General features: G+C 36.5%; 1 protein-coding gene across 2 annotated transcripts in view; it reads left to right on the top strand.

Moving 5' to 3' along the window:
• gfra2a (GDNF family receptor alpha 2a) overlaps positions 1–20,095 on the top strand; it is a 79,217-nt gene that overhangs the window by 42,606 nt on the left and 16,516 nt on the right. For both annotated transcript variants that reach the window (XM_079636481.1, XM_079636482.1), the window contains exons 4-5: positions 164–569; positions 19,169–19,278. In XM_079636481.1, coding sequence (XP_079492607.1) covers positions 164–569; positions 19,169–19,278 — 516 coding nt within the window. The remainder of the gene's footprint in view (positions 1–163; positions 570–19,168; positions 19,279–20,095) is intronic.

The following is a 20,095-nucleotide window of genomic DNA, read 5'->3' as shown; positions in this document are numbered from 1 at the left end:
GAATCAGATCAAAGAGTTCATTGTTGTGCTGGAGTTGTCCAATACATCTGTGCAACTCTTTTTTTCTTATGCACACCCACTCTCGATTCTTCTTTCACTCTCTTCATATCATTCTCACAAACACAATCTCACTTGTCTTTCCTGCTCTCCTCTCCTCTCCTAGGCATACACTCTGGCACAAGTAAAGGCCAGCCACACTGCTCAGATCCCAGCCGCCCATGCAACCCTTGTCTGGACGCCACCAAAGCCTGCAACCTCAATGAAAACTGCAAGCGCCAGCGCTCCAACTACATCTCCACCTGCACCCGTGCGCAGACTCAGGGCCAGCAACCCTCACAGTCTCAGTCACAGGACAGCTGCAACAGAAAGCGCTGCCATAAAGCCTTGCGTCAGTTCTTTGAGCGCGTTGACACGCAATACACCTACGGGCTTCTCTTCTGCTCCTGCAAGGACCAGGCCTGTGCTGAGAGGAGGAGACAGACCATTGTACCCTCTTGCTCATACCTAGACAAGAGCAAACCCAACTGTCTTCAGTTGCGCAACACCTGCCGCATGGATGTACACTGCAGGTAGGCAAGTCAATGAGTTTTATAATGTAGCCCTGAAATGAACTGACATTTTTTCATTTAACATATGCTTTTATCTAAAACCACTCACCATAGATAGAAAAACAAGTGATTCATCCAAAGAAGCCTTTAACGTAGAAGAAAAAAAAAACAGTTTCCATAAATCTGTAAGTCTTGAATCTTTATTTATAACCACAGCTGTACCACACTGTCGCCATGGAACAGTGACCACAAACTTATTACAGGGAAAATCCCCTTGGAGCTGGGGTTTCAGGGATAGGTCATCCAAAAATGAAAATTCTGTCATTATTTGCTCCTCCTAATGTCATTTCAAGTCTGTATGAAGAAAAAGGGACCTTTTGATAATGTGCTTTTTGCTCTTTTACATGCAATTACAATGAACCGAGACTTCAAAAAGCGTCAAGCTTCATAAACGTAAAAGCAACATAGAGGCATCATAAAAGTAATCCAGACCAGTTGTGTGCTGGTTTTGATATTCTCTGCATTGTTACCTATGACATTTAAGTCATTATTCACTGGAAATCTTAAACAAATAAATGATTGTAATATGTGGCTTATATATGGCTTCATAAAACTATTTTCGTTACTATATATCATGCTAATTTTATACATATATATATATAAGTTTGACTTTAGAAGATTAGGAGTAAAGATATTTTAGAGACAGACCTTGTTCTCTTTCATTTTGTTTTTAAATAACTGTCCAAGATATTCTACAAAAAACTCCACTCTTAAGGCTGATTTATACTTCTGCGTCGGACTGACGCCGGAGACTCTACGCTGTAGGCAACGCGTTGGTTTTCGTTTATACTTCTGCGTCGTTGTCCGCGTTGACGCGCAATTACACATGCAGGCGTGTGAAACCCGAGGGAGGGGTTCTAGCAGACCAATCACAGCGTTTGCGTCCGCGTAGAATTGACGCGTTGTTACATTTTTGGAGAGGTGCACGTCAGGGTACGCCGAAGGGTATGCACGCTACACACAGCCTACAACGTAGCTACGGCGTGAGTTTGACGCAGAAGTATAATGAGGCCTTTAGGTTGTAAGGATGAAAAAGTCGTATGGGTTTGGAACATCTTTTTGGATGAACTGTTCCTTTAAGTGCCTTACTCGGGAGCCTTAGTATGTGTGCTGTGCTCAAAGGCTCAATGGTGTTGGTTCACAGCTCACTCTTTGCTGAACCAGCATCCTTGCAGTTAACTGCTCTCATTCTTTAACCACAGCAAACCAGAAAACAGATGCTACATTTAAAGTACCCGTTAAATTGAACGTAAAGTAAATATTTTGATATTTACTTAAGCATATACCTCACATTCATTTTCCATTTCATTTTTTTAGGTTATTCCCAAAGCGTTTAATGTTGCTTTGAAATTAAAGTCTGCTCTTTCCCTCCACCATATTCTATTAGTGCTTTGAGCCTTCGCCAGGAATGTAATTGCAGACATTTTAAGAACCTTCTATTAGAAACAGACGAGACTTTCTGCTTAATTGACAAGACAGTGTTCAATTAGGCTGAACTGACCATTAGTACATCACTTTTACTGTTTCCCTGTGATTTAATAGCCAACCATTTTATTAACACAAGCCTATCCACTGCCACTTACCAGTGGACCATTCCTGGATTACTTCGTCAATACCTGTCAAGAAATCAGGCCTCTGTAAAATGATGTTTCCACACAGATTAGTATAGTTTTTTTAAGTTTCTGTGTTTATTTTAGATTATTTTGTCTTTTCATTTTAATTTAGGTTTGATTTAGTAGAGTTTTTTTTAAGTTTAGAAATTTTAGGTTCCAATGTTCATTGAAAATCTTTTAAAAATGTTTAATGGCGTTAAATATTTCAGCAGTATGGTGTTTTTGCAATCTATTGCCATTTTCATGAGCAATGCAGGTGGGTTGTAAAGGTTTCAGAATTTGTTTTATATACATGCATCAAAAACTAATATTAATTTGTTTTAGTTAGTTTCATTTTATTTTAAATGCATTTAGTTCAACATTTGGTGCTGATACACCGAAGGAACACAACCCTGATCATTCACAAGCCCGAAAGGCTCATGCTTATTATATGCAAATTACAGAAGTGGCATCGAACATGTATTTTGCTTTTAGTCCACAGATGCCGTGAAGCATCCTGGCGCTTAATCCGTGGCTGCGCTGGAAGATGAGCCGTTATCTGTCATTCTCGGCAATGTAGCAGAAATAGCCACATAGTGTGAACAGCTGATATGTCGGAATATTGCATTTCAAAGAAAACTATTCATTCGATTGGATACACGTTAATGTCTTTCACAGACTGAGACAATTTGGTCTTGTAATGTTAACATGGCCTTTGGTAGTAATCTGCATTTAGCAATGATTGATAGGTTCATTGAACACATATACATAACCAAATGATCGCTGAAGCATTAATGCCGACAAATTATATGAAAACTCCCTTGAACGATTGAAAATAAATAATCACGCAAGGACACACATGCACACATTACTTATAGAACAGAACACACTGTTCCTGATGTTGCTTTTAAATAAGTGAATGCGTATCAAGTGCTCAATCTGGGAATCATCCGTACTGCATGTTTCCCTGCTGATTTTTGACTTTGAAGCCGTATGAAAGCACTTTGAAGGAGAGATCAGAGATATAAGCTAACTAAGGGTATGAAGCAGCATTAATGAGGATTTTTAAGAAGACGGATTTGTTCTTGTGTGGATGTGCTATGTTTAACAGTAGTGCTCTGCTGGACCCGATGTATGCGAACAGTCATAGAGTCAAGACTGCAGAGGATGGACATAAATCTCTTCATTGCTCTGTGTTCTCGTGTGGAGGCACGTCTGTGGAGGTGTTCATGTGGGTGTGTGTTTATGTGAAATGGAAAGACAGATAATGTAGGCGAGAAAAGGCATCTATTCCCTCTTGTTGACTGCTTCGTGTTTAGGATCAATGAATCGCGACAGGATTTGCTTTTTCCCAATGCCACACAAACCAATAGTACTGCCAATTACATGAATACATATTAATTACAATGTAAAAGGATTGTATTAGTAGTTTTTATTTTATTATTAATACATATATATATATATATATATATATATATATATATATATATATGTGTGTGTGTGCGTGCGTATATATTATATATATAGCACACATATATTATGTAAAAAAATATTTTATATATATATATCAGGGGTGTGCATTCCATACTGTATAAGCTGCAAATTCTCTGCATACCCAAGACATTTGTGGACTCGCTAATTAACATTAACACTATAAAATACTATAAATTCCCTTGTTTGAGGTGTACCATAAAGCTTACATGATAAAATTTTGTTAATACATATGTAACTCCGTTATTTATTTATTTGGCAAACGGCCATATTTACTTCAAATCTGCCAGTTAAGGAGGGTTTCGGGTAAGCACTCTGTTGTTATGTATCGTCATCATTGTCCCACGTTTTTTAATGGTTTGCTGGCAGACGGGTGATTTCATGCCGCGCAGGGAAAGTTGTCCAAGGATCGCTCTCCCAAGACCAAAAATGTGCTGTTGCTGACAGATCTTGTTCAACAAAAATCACAATGTATTTGAAACAAAACGAATTAGACAAGTGAAAAAAGTCATAACTGAAACTATTTTCGTAGCATTTCATTTTCTCCGTAGGGAAATTTATTTGTGGCTATAAACGGTTTAAGACCTATAAGCAGACCTACTGTAACTATCCAAGATTGTTAATCGATAGTCTGTTTGTTAAAGTCAAATCAATTTCCATTATTTCAACTTATTTATTTTTTTATATTTATATATTTTTATTATACTTGCATTTATTCAAATTATGGTTTACTTGTATTTTATTTTATAATAGACTACTAATATGTATTATATTATATATAAACGCCCCAACACTATTTTCACATAATTTCCTCTGAATTCACATTTTCCATTTTTATCAATTCGCCGTCTTGAATGACAGATCGCTGTTTGGTTTGGCATTATTAAACATGAATGTCACAGTCAGCCTAATCCAGTGCTTCAACTGTACCGGGCCGACTAACAATAAGCCTGCATCCCCATCCGTCTCCACAGCCCCCATCCGTCCTCACATCATGGCTTGAATCCATTGCAGTGGAAATTGGCCTCACATCATCTCTCATTGGCCGGGCTGCGATCGGAGCTGTGAGGGATGGCTTTGTCTGAGCAGAGGAATACAAGATGAACTGGGTAATGAATGACACTGCGGGCTCATACAGAGCTTGACTATTTAAAGCCACAGTTGGCAGCCCCACGACCTCACTGATTCAACACTGTTTGGGTCAATAGCCTCAATAGCCTCATTCACTGTCTGTATCTCCTCCCTTCAAAGGTCACTTTAGGTCAATGGCTCTGGGTCTTGGCAAGGAGCATCTGAAATGCGTGTACATTGTGTTATTGTGGGACATGAGATCGAATCCTGGCTTGGAACATTTTCTGATCCTGTTACTCTTTCTTCTTCCCCTCATTTCCTGTCCTTTTTTTTCTGGGCTTAATTTGCCAGATCTAGATTTTAGATATCCCTGGATGCCTTAGAAGGAAATTTATGCAATGACTTAACACATATGTTTATTGACAGTGTATATGTAAATATAATAAATGTTGTCAATAATTTGCAATTCACCCATAAAAAACGTGTATTAAAGGGATAGTTCACCCCAAAATGAATAGTGTGCAATCTTTTGACATACAGTTAACAGGTTACGGTATAGTGCTTATTTATTCAGTGGCGGCTCCAGGATTTATTTCTCAACCGTTCAAAGGGGGTGCTAAGAAAAACAATCCCTAATGAAAAAAAAAACTTTATTACTACTTTATTGTATTTAAAAGATATTCCCTTTTTCATTAGTACATTGCAAATATACAAAAAAAAAAAAGTACTATCTTTAAATATTTTAAAAGTATATTAGCATCATGCTTTTACCTATTTTTTCATATATTAAAAGTATATTAGCATCATGCTTTTACCTATTTTTTAACACACTTTAAAATAATTGTACTTTAGTATATTTAAAAATATATATATTTTAGAAAAATATACTTGAAGTGAATTTTTTTCTTTTAAAGTGTATTTATTTGCACATTACTTAAAATATATATTTAGGTATATTTTTAACTGTGTGCTAAGAATGATCATTGTAACAATACATTGAAAGTACACTTATACTTTAATCATTATAGTATAAAATACTTTTAAGTAATATTTGTTTGTTAATGTGAATTTAATATTGAATATAAATTCACATTAATAAATGTAGACAAATTGACAAATTTGTCTTCATTATTGAAGACCAAGACAAATTGTGAAATTTTTAGTATTTGGAATAAGCCAAATGTATTACTGAACATATACTTTTTACTCAAATACAATAGACTTATGGTATATGCTTGTATGTTTCGAAGACACTCATAATGAATTTGTAATGCACTTGTAACACAAATAAAGTACACTTTAATAGCACTAATCAAGCATGTAATTAGTCCAAACACTGGCATATATACTAACCACACTTGAAGTTGTTCCAATTTAGCACATAAAAGTACACTAAATACACTTAAAGTTATGCTTTACTACAATTTAATTACAACTAATATATACAAAATGAGTAGTTTTAATTGTGGGGGGAAAAACATATATGCACATTACTCAAAATGCCTGATGCATAATAGGTATTACTGTACTTTAATTTTAACATAATTTATTTAAAAAAATAGTGTATGGATGATAAGGTTAATGTCATTACATCTTCCCTCTCTTTTTGGTAGTTAGTATTCCTGCTTTCATAAAGCATGTTGAGCTTGAGTTGACTGCCCCTAACCATGCCCTATTTATGTCAATATGACACAACACATTTCATTTGTTTTTTTAGCCCAAATCCTAGTCCTGGTATTATTCATGTTATGTAATAGTTTCTGCAGTGGAATAAATGAGCTTTTTAGCAAAACTCGTTCTTCATTTGGAGCTGCATTTTAAGCAGTTCAGCCTAGTGAAGTTCATGGCATAGTTCATTTTTCAGAGGCTGAATAAGCAGCATGACTACTGATATGATATGATTATTAAGGTCTAATGTTCACATACTGCCTCAATTGACTTATCTAGAGTTTGTTTATGCAGTATTTGATGCAAGACTCAAGACTTTATGATTTTATTAAAGGTAAATCCACCTGACTTTAAAGAGCTTAAGCATTTAAAGTGCCATAAGACATAACTGCAGCTTATATTTTATTGTACTTTTGTGTGGACACTAAAATTGTAATCTTTCTTGGTGTGAGAAGGACTTTAATATGAGGCCGTATCACCACAATTATATTTGTGGAGGTATAAATGTAATGGCAGTTTCATTGAGATTATATTTCTTTGATATGTTTGTTTATACTGTCATTTTTGTGATTAATGTTACCGTTATTATCCTCAGGTGTAATACATAGATGATGGCTTTTTAATTGATTTTTAATTAGGCGAATGGCTGTGCATTCCAGACCAAATGGTCTATATAATTGTCACGGGGAAAAATAGCTTGAACCAGCAAAGATTTCTGGTCTTAACTGATTTGAACTGGTCTAGCTGGTTTTCAGATCATTTAGCTGATCAGTCAGCTGGACCCCCAGCCTGACAAAAACAACAAGTACCATAAACCCCTCTAAAACCTGCAAACCCGAGCAGACTGACCCGCTTAGCTTTGCTCAAGCCGTTCCGTCAGATCAAGTGTTTCAGTATCTCCAGTTCTCAGAGCTCTGTTTTAGGATGATTGTTGTTGTAGCTTCTACTCTTTACTGTTGTGATTGGGAGCGTTTCAAGCCTGCCATTTTCATTCCGGATTTGAATCTGTGTCTATTGTGACGCTACACTGCCGACGGTCGTGACAAGCTAAATCAGATACTGGTTGTGATTTTTCTTTTCTATTTTTTTTCTCAGAATGAAGGATGTAGTTTAAGGATATCCATCTAGCACTCTGGGTGTCCATTTGCACAGTATCCGAAGCAGTTGCTTGAGTGTGTGTTTTTTTATCTCCCAAAAACATGCACTTTTTTTTAGCCCTGATTTATAGTACAGGAATGTTGTTTATCTGTTTTGATGGGGACTGGTGGAAGGCCAAATATAGGAGCAGTCAAGACTGGTTTCGAGCATACAGTCCAGGCAAATAAAGCACAGACTGACAGGGTTAGCTATCGATCCCTCGACAATAGGAGCCAGGTCATGGTTCTGCTGGAGAAGTATGGATCTGACAGGCTTTCGTGCTAGTAGGATGTGGTGTGTTTTCCAAACACGGGTAACATGCCAAATGAGCAGTCTGTCCCACTGCTGAGTTTATTTATCTTTGAACAGCAATTCCAGATGTGAGAGAAAGGCTAAAATATGCATGTTGCAGCAGCTGAGGTAAGTGAATTACAGAGGTATCAACAAATTTTCCGTGTTGACCCTTGACATTACAAGACACTCTAAAATCCCACAATGACTTACTGTACAAGATGTTGCGTAGTGCAGCTTGATGCTCGCTGTCTACATAAGGGGCTGTTCACTAAGAATGTGTTCTTGTGTTTATAAAGGTGAGATGCAGCACAACAGAATAAAAAAGAAACACAAGCATTTTAGATGTTTTAGCTTAACATAAATGTGGCGCTCTTACGACCCTTGTGAAAAAGAAGTACACTTTAGCATGCTTTTAAACAGTGCTTATTGCGGAAATGATATAGCCTACTTAAAAAGAATACACTCATATTAAATGTGAACAGTTTAAATATAGTTTAAATGTATATTAAATGCAATTAGCTGAACTTTTTTGAACCACTTAAGTAGGACTTAAGTACATATTTTTATATTATTTTATAATCACTTCTATTGTCTTTGAAATATGGTTAAAACTACTGAATTTACTGACAAGCATTTAAGAAGACGTTCAATTAATTTCTATTGAAAGACAGAGCTCACTCTTCTACTAGACTTGCGTACTGCTGTTACCAGAAGCCAGTCATTAAAGTTATATGGATATTTGTCTTACAAAAACACGTCGCTTCACTTCAGAAAGCTTTAATTAACCCTCTGGAGCCGAATGGATTACTTTTATGATGGATGGATGTGCTTTTTAGGGCTTCAAAAAACAAGGTATCATTCACTCTCATTTTTAAGCTGGGAAGAGCCACTATATTTTTTTATATAACTCCGATTGTGTTTGGCTAATAGAAAAAAGCCATAGACCTATGATGGCTTGAGGGTGAGTAAATTATGGGATCATTTTCATTTTTGGGGGAACCAAGTGCTTCTTTTTCATAAGGGGATACTAAAAGCAATGAGATGCAGAGCAATCGTCGAAGATGTCTGTCTATTACATGTTTACATAGAAAACTAAAAGCGATGCAGTGGAACATAAAGATGGTGATTTGGAAAAGTCTAAGCTCATAAATGGCATAGGAGACTCAACTCAAAATCAATTTTTAGAGATTTAAGGTTAGTTTGCTACTGAGCTAATACCACAATACAAATACGGGATCAATGTTTTTCAGAATTCAACATATAATACTTTTCAGTATTGAACATTTAAAACTATATAATCAACTTGCGTCTTCCACTGATTTGTATTTCTACTAAGCTCATCACAGTGCATTCTGGTGAAGAATGGAAAGTATGGAATATCCATTCCGAAAAGATTTCTTTTGACCTGGCCAAGTGAACGGCTTTATGTGGAGTGATAAGAAAACAAGATGACCAAATTGGATGTAGCCAGTCACATCAGTCTGAGTGCGGTGTGTGGTTAGGTAATGAATTGCAGGTAGCAGGGCACCAAGCCAGTGACTGACTGCACTGGCTAGAAACAGTGTTATGAATATGATTCTGGCAGCAACTTCCAGGGCACAAACTCAAGTAAAGATGTAATGTGAAAATAACCGGAGGCTATTAAGTCAAACAATGTCAAGGGTTTTGGATGCACAATGGATTGTGTAGTAAATGCAGTTTTGTTGCCGATGAATGAGTTGCTTTAACCCACTCATAGAATACAAAAACAAAAACAAGGAGCTGAATTAAAATGGTGTCATTGAAGGACCTGGTTGTATTTCTGTTGTGTAAGCAACATGATTCAGCAGTTACCATAATGTGCTTTACAAAACCAGGTCACCTGTAATAATGCAGGGCTTTTGCATACCTAGAGGCTGCTACTGTGTACCTTTATCTAAAACGATAAGACATTTACTATGTACCAATTCAGCTGCTTATACTACACCCTAAAAGTATGTACTCTGTGTGAAGGAAAAGTAGATACTTTTGAGTGTGTAGCAGAAGAGTGAGCAAACTATCACATCGTAATTGCGCTTTGTCGCATAGTTACGTGCATTCTGTCACCGTAAACCGGCCTGTCAATCATCATTAACATCCTCACACCGTGTCCTAACCAGACGCAATGCGATAAGATCCAGCGACAAATAATTTGTCTGTCCACACTAGATGCGACGCGACTAATCAATCAAAACCCACAGCCAATCAGAACAGCATGTGGGCGGGCTCTCGCGGCAAGTGCTCAGCACCAGAGAGTAATCTTGACGGCAATCGCAAGAAAATGGATAAGTAGGCTACATAATCAAATTCACAAATATTACACCATTTAAACAGTATTCAAATACATTTGACATACAATCTTTGTCAAATAATACATTTGTTTCTTTACGGTTTGAACATTCTTGTTTCGATTTGTTTAATTTCAAGATCTGAGATGAATTATCCATTGTTGCTTTTACGCTACTAAAACCAGCCTTCCTACCGTATTGGAAGGAGAACAAGTAGCAGATTGATCCGCCAGTCAGAGATTTCTGCTAATGTTTTTTGCAAAATGATGCGTTTAATAGTTAATGGCCAAACCTATCTGCTTTGCTGTTGTGACATCCGTATCTTTATAAAAGTTCACAGTGTTGTTGCAGATGGAACGCATTACAGAAGAATCATTTTTCGTCAGGTTAAAAGGTTAGGTCGTGTTTGTTGTTCTGAACCAAATCCTTATCCTAAGCGCAATGGGTTGTGGGCAATATCAGCCGTCAGAGTGTGCACAGATCAACGCTTCGAAAATCTACCAGAAATAGTAGACCATCTGGAGACATTTGGCATACTCTTTTCAAAATACTATGCTTTGGGACACACTTGTAATCTCATAGTATTTAGGACGGATAGTATGCACATTGAGATGAAGGGATTGAGATGGTTGGGCCTTGGGAGGAAGAGAAGCTTCTTTTTCGTGGTTGAGTTTGTTTGGCATGTTCATATCTTATCTGAAATAGCTGAAGTGGTATCAAAGAAGATAAATGAAATGAGACAAAGAGAATGACATGGGTTGGCATTGCTATAAGAGTGATAAGTGATGCTCCTTACTCAGGGTGTCTTAGAAAGCAGCATTAATCTTAATTCGATGATGTTACTTATCTTCCATCAAGGAACCTAATAAGTGAATGATTTACTCTACATAGGCAGCAACTCAACTCACAATTTTAATACACTTTGACATTAGCATGTTGCTAATCTAACATGATAATATTCTAATAAGCATAAAAAAATTACCCATAACATAATGGGTAAATAAATACCATTTTCACACTTTTCAGTTTAGAATGATATTATTTATAATTACTTTAAAATGCATTACATTCAGACAGTCAGTTAAGTCAGTTAAGGCCAATTCATACCTATAACTATATTACTGTCGACACCAACTGATTCTAACCTTCTGTTTATTATAAGGCAGTATAAATGCTAAGTTTTATAATTATAGGCTAAGGGCCCTATTTTAACAATCTAAGTTAAAATCACAAGTTCACTTAGGGCGTGTCTGAATCCACTTATGCTAGTTTAACGATGTGAATAATGGTCGGCGCGCCAGGCGCATGGTCTAAAAGGCTTGTCCCTATTCTCTTAATGAGCAATGGGTGTGTTTTGGGATTTACGTGCGTTAAACCAATCAGAGTCAAATCTATCATTCCCTTTAAATGCCAGTTGCACTTGCGCCATGGCGGATTCGCTATTTACATGACGGAATTTGATAGTGGAATGACCAAACCCATCTCCAGAACGCAAACGGAACTGCTCATGCGCGAGGTACAACTGCGCAAGCAGACCATCTACGGGACAAGCCGGATTCCACCATATCTTTATGTACACAATAGTAATCTTTTACATTGCAATCCTTTTATTTAAAATATTTGGCATGTTTGTGTGCAGATTGTATGCGCGTTGTGGACCCGCCAATGGGACGCACTCTTTAAATAACAAAAAAATATATATTGTGCCATTGACTTTCACTTGCGCAAACAATGCGCCTGAACACACCTCGTTTTCAGACCAACAAATTATGTTTTATTAACAAGGTTCGGGAGGAACACGTTCTAATGATCAAGCAATCAAGTCATTCCAACCAGCTGTCATCAATCGGTAATCAACAGGTCCACTCAATCAGCATGAGTAAAACCTATAACTATACACAGTCGACTCACCCATATTCCTCGACAGTTTTTCAGCATCCCTCCACCACCCCATCTCCTCACATCTTCCTAACCAGAGATGGGGGGGGAGTACTCTGGGTTCGGGCCCAATTTCCGAGCTCGGAGCCCTCCCCCCGGACAGCACGCCAAATACGCATAACCGTTTACTCTCTGATTATTCGTAAGTGTGAACTCGTGAAATGGGCGCAAATGCATTTGTTATTTAAACAACGTGGCGGTGGACATGAAAAAGAAAACTGCGCTGGACTGAAACTAGCAAAAAACACTTGCTTGGTGCTACATTGCGCCAGGTGTATGATAGGGCCCTAAGTGTAAATAGCAACAAAAAAAAATGTCTTTGCACTTAATGAAATAGCGTTAAATTATATTTACACTAAGTGTAAATTGCAGAATTTTCGTTGCACTAAGTGTAAATTACAGAGCCCCTAAAGGGACCTTTGATAGTTCCTCGTGCGCACGCAAAAGTTTCTCGTGAGCAAGAGATACGTTTCTCATGAGCACGTGAAAGTCTATATTTTTATATTTGCAAAGGTCCCTTTAGGGGCTCTGTAGTAAATAGTTGCTATTATTGTCCTTGGTTTGGATGGGCCTTTAGGAACAATGCATTTGGGGATTTTCCCCACTAAAGGTATTTGTGATTATTGTTATTGATTATTGTGATTATTCTGAATTCTACACTTCCAAACTATATCTACCATAGGCAACATAATTCAGATGACTAGAACAGAATTTGTGTTGGGAGCATTCCAATGATTACTTAAAATGCATCTTTAGGCAGCTCACTGGGTTTTGGAACAGAGTGCATGTAATGACAGAAGCAGGTGATTTGTTGTAAACACAGAATAATGAAGTGAGAGTAGGCAAATACCTGGAGATTGTGGAGATCAACAGTGGTTGAGCAGAACAGACATGTCCAGAACAATGGAGCATTTAAGAATCATTCTTCATACTTAAGAGGGCAATACCAACATTTTTTAACTAAAACCTCTGTGGATACTGTGTGAAAATATCACAATAGATGAGGAAGAAGACCCATAAAAGACACAGAAGTCATTGGAGGCACTTGGGCATCAAATCATTTGGCTTGTTCAGCTCAGAGGCTCTTTCATGCATAGATGTGAAGCTGGATCGATGCGACACATCAAAATGTTTGAAGTCTCCACTCTGTTGTTTTTCCTCCACTGCATCTGATTTGTTTGAGAGATCTGGATAGGCTCTCTCAGGGAGAAAGCAAAGAACAGATCGATTTTAACATGGGTACCCTGACCCACTTCTCTGCACTTTAACCCTGACTAGGAGGAGCAAGATATTTGTAAGGACTTCAGATGGAGAAAATATTAAGTTAACTAATGTGTTTGTGGACGGGATGTATTTGGTGATAGAGCAAAAACTTGTGTTTTGTAGCTTTTAATATAGTGTCATCATTCATTCAGGCAATTATTTCAAAAGCACTGATTCATTCATGAGCAAAAAATTGACTGGCTGAAATCACATACTTACCTACTATACTGTAGTTGCAGAAAAACAGTGTGGGAAAAAAACAATAGGCAAAACGTTATTGGATGACTTCCGGCGAGATTCTGAGGTGCGCATAAAATGGACCCTTTACTATTCCATGAGGCCATGGAGAGGATTTGTGAATGGCAGTCATTGACGTTGGTTGGTCACATGACAATGACAATATGATGAATGTAGCATTACATTCATACTGCACACATTCACACTCTATAGAATGTACTTTTAAATGATCGCAAAGTAATTACTTTTTTAAAAGAAGTAGCTATTAAGAGTGTCCGCATTCTCTTATTTATGAGTTAGCCATTGGAATCATTCACTCAACAAATCATTCGCAAACCCTGATTCATTCAGGAATGAAACTAGTTTCATTGCTCAGAGATGTGAACGACTGATTTTGTTGTTGCTTTGAACTATTTTCCAACTATTTCATTTGTAATCGTGCTATGGACAAATACAACAAAGATGCCTCAAAATATCTTCTTTTGTGCAGGATAAAGAAATAGTCCATACCAATATATGCGTCAGTACAACTTATTGAACAGACTTGTTCGTCTATAGCCTCATAGCCTCATTTTCATTTGTGTTCAATTAAACATGATGTCTATTCTAGAACACAAATCATATCAGTCTGCTTTTAAGTAAAAATATTTCAAGTTTACTCTATACTATGAGGAGAAATGTTTCTCTCTGGGGTGAATCCATAAATCTGGACATGCCCCCCTCGGTGTTGGAAGACGAATCTAACGTAATAAGGCCCAGTAATGGCCCTCAACATCGATAAGTCTGAAATTCAATAGAGATTGGACCATTTCAATTGCTTTCTTGGCGAAAGGTGCAGAGCCCTTTTGTTTTTCAGTGTCAATCATTAGTCTCAAAGTGGCTCAGTACTTTGTCCTTCAAGCCAGCATCAGGAGAGCTCTTTCATTCTCAAGTATAGGGTGACTCCATCATTTTCCAATTGAGAGGCATAGATTTAGGCGGTCCATGTGCAATGAAAGCAGATTTTAATCTTTAGTCGCAAAGCAACTGGATGTTTGAATAAAACCTGGACTCTATGCCATCAGATTTTGCCATTTCTTCTCACTATTAGGTAAATAAGTACCATTTGCAAATAGACCCATTCATATTCTTGACATTTCTGATAAATATAATAAATAGTAAAATAATAAAATGATAAATAGTCACAAAATACCACTGTACACTATGAATCCTAAGATAAATGCTAACTGCCTGTCGTTGGTTCAGTGCCAACTAGAGCTGCACAATGCTGGATAAATTAAGAATCCCTTTTTTTGTTTGATTGTTTCAAATAGAGATCATGATTCTCCTACAATTCTGACCAGACAACTAAACAAAATAGCATGCAATTTTCTAGAGGTTCTGTCTAAATATTTAATTAATTTGAATATATATTTTGTAATGGTTTGAATGAATGATTAAATGACTCACATATTAATACTTCACTTGTTTCATTACTGGATGAATCAGTTTTTTTTTTTTAAAACAATTCTCTAGAATGAATGATTCAATTACAAATAAATCTTTCAACACTCACTTGTCGCCATCGTGGCGTAACGATGTGATCGATACAATAATTATTGCAAGCACCAATCGTTACATCAACGCATCAGTGTTATATCCATACTATAAACTTTTATCTCAGTACTTCTGTGATAATTTGAATATTTGTACCACGGAAATAACAATACTGTGTGGTGGAAAAGATGGTTTGTGAAGCTGTTTCATAGCTAGCCTAACTGCTCTCTCTGGGTCAGCGGCAGTGGCAACGTATATATGAATGTTCTAGAAAAAGAGCCGTCCATAGCAACGAGAAGCATTGTTTAAAAGATATGAATTCCCCACAGGCCTGAAGAACACTGGACTGAGATTCATTACCACACAAACTGACTTCTAAGCGTTAGATTTTTCATATATATATAATGAATCTCAGTCCAATGCTTTTGTGTGTGTGTACATGAAATGCTCATTTTGGGTCTCTCTGAGAATAAAGAATCTAAAAGGACCTTTCTAACCCTTCGGAGGCAGACAGGCTGTAATTTGAGCAGTGAGTGGTCTGCTCAGGTATAATAGAGGAGTCCTGGCGAGAAGTGAAATGTGCTTTATCTTGATGCCAGAGCACTTTCTGCCCAAACAATCCAAGAAAGCCTTTTCTAAACTTCAAGTGAACAGTAAATTATAGCAGTTATATTGCCCTTACCTGAAAGGCAAAACCTGACGCTAAAGTCTCTGTCTATCTTGTCTCGCTTTCTTCTCTCTTCCAAAAACACACTGTTTAGTAGGTTCTTGCATCTCCTCTGCTAATAAGATACATTTCAGTTACCATAACAGCTCCCCCAAGACATATGAAAACACAAAACAACCCTATCCTTTTGGTTTAAACACATTAGCAGGCTGAGTACTTCATTTGTAAAATAAGGAAGATGGAGAAAAGTATGTCTAAAATTAGGAGGGGGGAGGTTGGGGGGGATCATTACAATGAAACAAAAAGGAAGAGTGCAATGTGCTAGGAAATTACAACTAATACCCTAAGAGCGAGTGAACAAATAAGACATGGAACAAATAAGACAAGCATTATTTGCTTCATTAGCTGGTTAATGCAGTAGAAAGAGAAGGAGGCCCAGTTTCAGAGTCTTTCATCCTGGTATAAAGTTGTAGCTGTACGTGAGGGAATAAGAGATACTACTATTGATTGAGTCTAAGCAATTTCAATTCCTGAACACATGGGGTGTCCATCAATTGTCACTTTGACCATGAGCGTCTAGGAGGATGTAGCTGAAGAACAGGAATGTTTTATTTCCAAGAGACTATGGCAGAAAAGCAATCAATAATATAAAATTAAAACATATTACAAAATAAAAGTCCAAATAATGTATAAACCACTCATTTCTTTTAAGATAACACTGTTTAAGGGGGAGGCTGCGTCTTTTTATGCCTCCCTTGAGCTCATCGCTTTCTCGTTGAGAAATAAAAGCACAAACTCACATGAGAGAAGAGAGTGCCTCCACATTTCTGGGACTGGCTAATTACTTTGTGAATGTGATAAAGCCGGGTTTATTATGAATTTGCTACATCAAAACAGCATTAATGTGTCACACTGGTCAAAATGGATGGAGTAATAAAAAATAAAAAAAACATAATCATCATCAGAATAAAAAAATGATCACAGAATTATCTGCGAATTATTTGGTTTTAAGAAACCACTCTGTAATAATAATGATAATAAGAAGAAGAAGGAGAAGAATTATTCAACTTTGATGTGGTTTAATTAAAAAAGAATGCTTTTATAAATATTTAAAAAATATTATAATATTGATTGCTTGTTGTAGTCCCTAATGTAAGGTAAATAATGTTCCATGCGCCATTTTCCAGTAAACTGTGTACAATATCAAATGTAACTATAAATTAATTTACATCGGACTCAAGATGAAACAAACAATGAGTGGGAACTTTTGCATTATTTATCAGTACTGTAAATGCTTTGGAATAAACTTAGCTTTTGCCAAACTTTTGTCAAGTATTTATTTTATTGGACATGGGTTTTGCTTTGAAAAACAAACAAACACGGTAAATGTATTACAGAATATAAAACATCTTGCCTGTTTGTCGTATTGTGCAATAGTTAAGAAAGTAAGAACTGGGAGCTTGGAAAGTTTTGTGGAGTTTTATGACTTCCAGGTCCTATTCTTTGAAGAATTAATATCATGTTGGGAACCCAACTGGTACATCAATATTTTTTGCACCTCTCCATTTGATTCCAGCAGCGAGAACAGATGTAATTAGACATGTAAATCACAGCAGGGTCTTTAGCGGTATGCTAATTAAAGGTGCATTTACAAAGAAGGGAGGGTGTATGATTTAAATACACTCTGGATGCTGCTGGGAGTGTAGAAGGCTACTGCATTCCACAGAGACCCACTTCTAACTGTACTTTCTGTCTGACTCGAACTTTAGAGTGCACTAAAGGGCACTCGAACAACCGTCTTTGCCAAGTGGATTTTGAAGGAAAAGATTTTAAGACTTGAGATAATGTCTGCAAAATACAGTAATGAATAATGAAGACTGCCAACTGTTGTAATCATGTTTAATAGTAGGGTTGTTTGAGAACAAGTTCTTCTAAGTAGCTACCTTAATATAATTTTACTGACCACTTGTTTAGTCTCCTGTAAATCCTCAATGGTCCAAAAATCACACTCCACATATGTATGTTTAATAAAGTATGTTCATGATTGGATTGGATTTTGTCATGCTTTTACTCAGCAAGGACACATATCAAAAGTTACAGTAAAAATTATGTAACTAAATATTTCTAATAAATGCTTTTCTTTAAACTTCCAACAAAAGTTTCCACAAAAAATATTAATCTCCACAACTATTTTCAACATTTATAATAATAAATGTTTCTTCAGCACCGAATTAGCATATTAGAATGATTTCTGATACTGATGGCTGGAGTAATACATTTGCTAATGCCATCACATAAATAAATGACATTTTGAATTAATAAAAACAATCATTTTCATTTTAAAAACGCAGCCTTGGTGAGCATTCTATATTCTAAATTCTATATCCTCTGACCCCGAGGATCCATGCAGTTGTTCATTCATAAAATGTTTTAGATGTTGTCAATATGTTATTAATGTATGCATTCGTGTCTATGCAAATGCATTCGTGTCTATGCAAATGTCTACGCAAAATGATTCTGATCATGGAAATGTAAAGGAAAAAAAATTAAGTGAATTGTATGTGATTAGTACAAACAATGCATTTTCATGAAAAGAATAAAAGAGAAATGAAATTAAATGAAATGTATGAAAAATATATGTGTGCTGGAACCAACTACTAACGAGATCATGCACAGTTCTGTCATAGACTGTTCAGAATAAGATAGCCAAACCAAACAGCAAAGAAGTGACTACCGTATATGAAAAGGACAGAGGACTGTGTGTGTGTGGTTGGACTGGTGATGTTTGTGGGTGTTGAGAAACAGCCACTGTGTCTGTTCACTTGTTCGGCCACTGCTCCCAGATTTCCTGTAAACTTGTCCGACAATGTTTAAAATTCTCTGCAACAACAAATTGCTTACACAGACAGAGAATGAAAGGCTGAGATATAGAGAGAGATGACTATAAGAAGACATTTCAAGTGTTTGTGGAAGCTCTTATGCTCCAGAGAGGATGTCCTGTCTCCTGCCTGACCCCCAGGATGCCTCTGAACCACAAACATGCTGTGGTCACAGTCAGCAACGATGACTAACTAATGGACAAGAGAGAGAAAGAATGAAAGACAGCAAAAGAAAGAGAGATGGTCATGGTTTCCCCTTATCTTGAAGAAAAAGCATTGATGTGTAAAGCTGAAGATGCCTCTGAACATGCACAGACTCAAACTCTGTCCTTTGTGTATTGCAGCTGGCCTCTTCAGGCATAAACACACATGCACAAACTTTCCTCAATTTTTCACCCCTAGGCAAAACTATTGACTGACTGCATTTCGTTTTTCCATGTAGTTTCACGTTGACTTGATGCTGTTGTGTTTTTCTGCCAAGGTCACGACTGGCTGATTTCCACACAAACTGTCAGATGACCCCTCACTCCATCAGCAGCTGCCTCAACGATGACTACCAGGCCTGCCTTGCGTCTTACACCAGACTCATCGGTGAGCTAAAGAATGTTTTTCAGAATTCTGTTTGATATATAGATGTACAACAGAAGTAAACGCAGTGAATTTTCATAGGTTATTTATCGAGATTATGTTTTTGCTGTGGTCAAACTGACACCAAACAAAATCAACATAACTTTTCCGAATAGCTTTTCTGAAAAGAGCATATACTTAAAAATAAAACTGAGTGGAAATAGGTAGAAACGCACATTAACATAATACAATTAATACAAAACTGTTCATTTTGAAACTACTATTAATATGTTGACATTAATAATTTTTAAAGAAATTAATACTTTAATAATTAATAATTTTATTCAGAAAGGATGCATTAAATGAATCAAAAGTGACAGTAAAGACTTTTACATTGATACAAATCCTTTATATTTCAAATAAATGCTGTTCAAATTTTTTTCTTAAAAGAATCCTAAAGCAATTATCGAGGTTTCCACAAAAACATTAAGCAACTATTTTCAACATTTATAATAATAAGAAAATGTTTATTGAGTATCGAATCTGGATTTCTGAAGAATCACGTTACTGAATACTGGAGTAATTATGCTGAAAATTCAGTTTTGTATTGAAGTAAGACATTGCATTGAAAAAATATTAAAGTAGAAATAGAAGTTGTTTAAAATTGTAATAACATCTCACAATATTGCAGATTTATAGTATTTTTTATCAAATAAATGCAGCCTTGGAGAGTGTAAAAGACTTCAAAACAAATTTTAAAAAATCACACCGACACCACACTTTTGAACTGTAATTTATAGCATAATATACTGACAAATGTAATCTCAAGAGAACATGAGGG

Source organism: Phoxinus phoxinus (genome assembly GCF_949152265.1).
Source record: "Phoxinus phoxinus genome assembly, chromosome: 15".
NCBI classification, from domain to species: Eukaryota; Metazoa; Chordata; class Actinopteri; order Cypriniformes; family Leuciscidae; genus Phoxinus; species Phoxinus phoxinus.
Note: the sequence above shows the minus strand (reverse complement) of the source record. Positions and strands in the feature narration are given on the sequence as shown.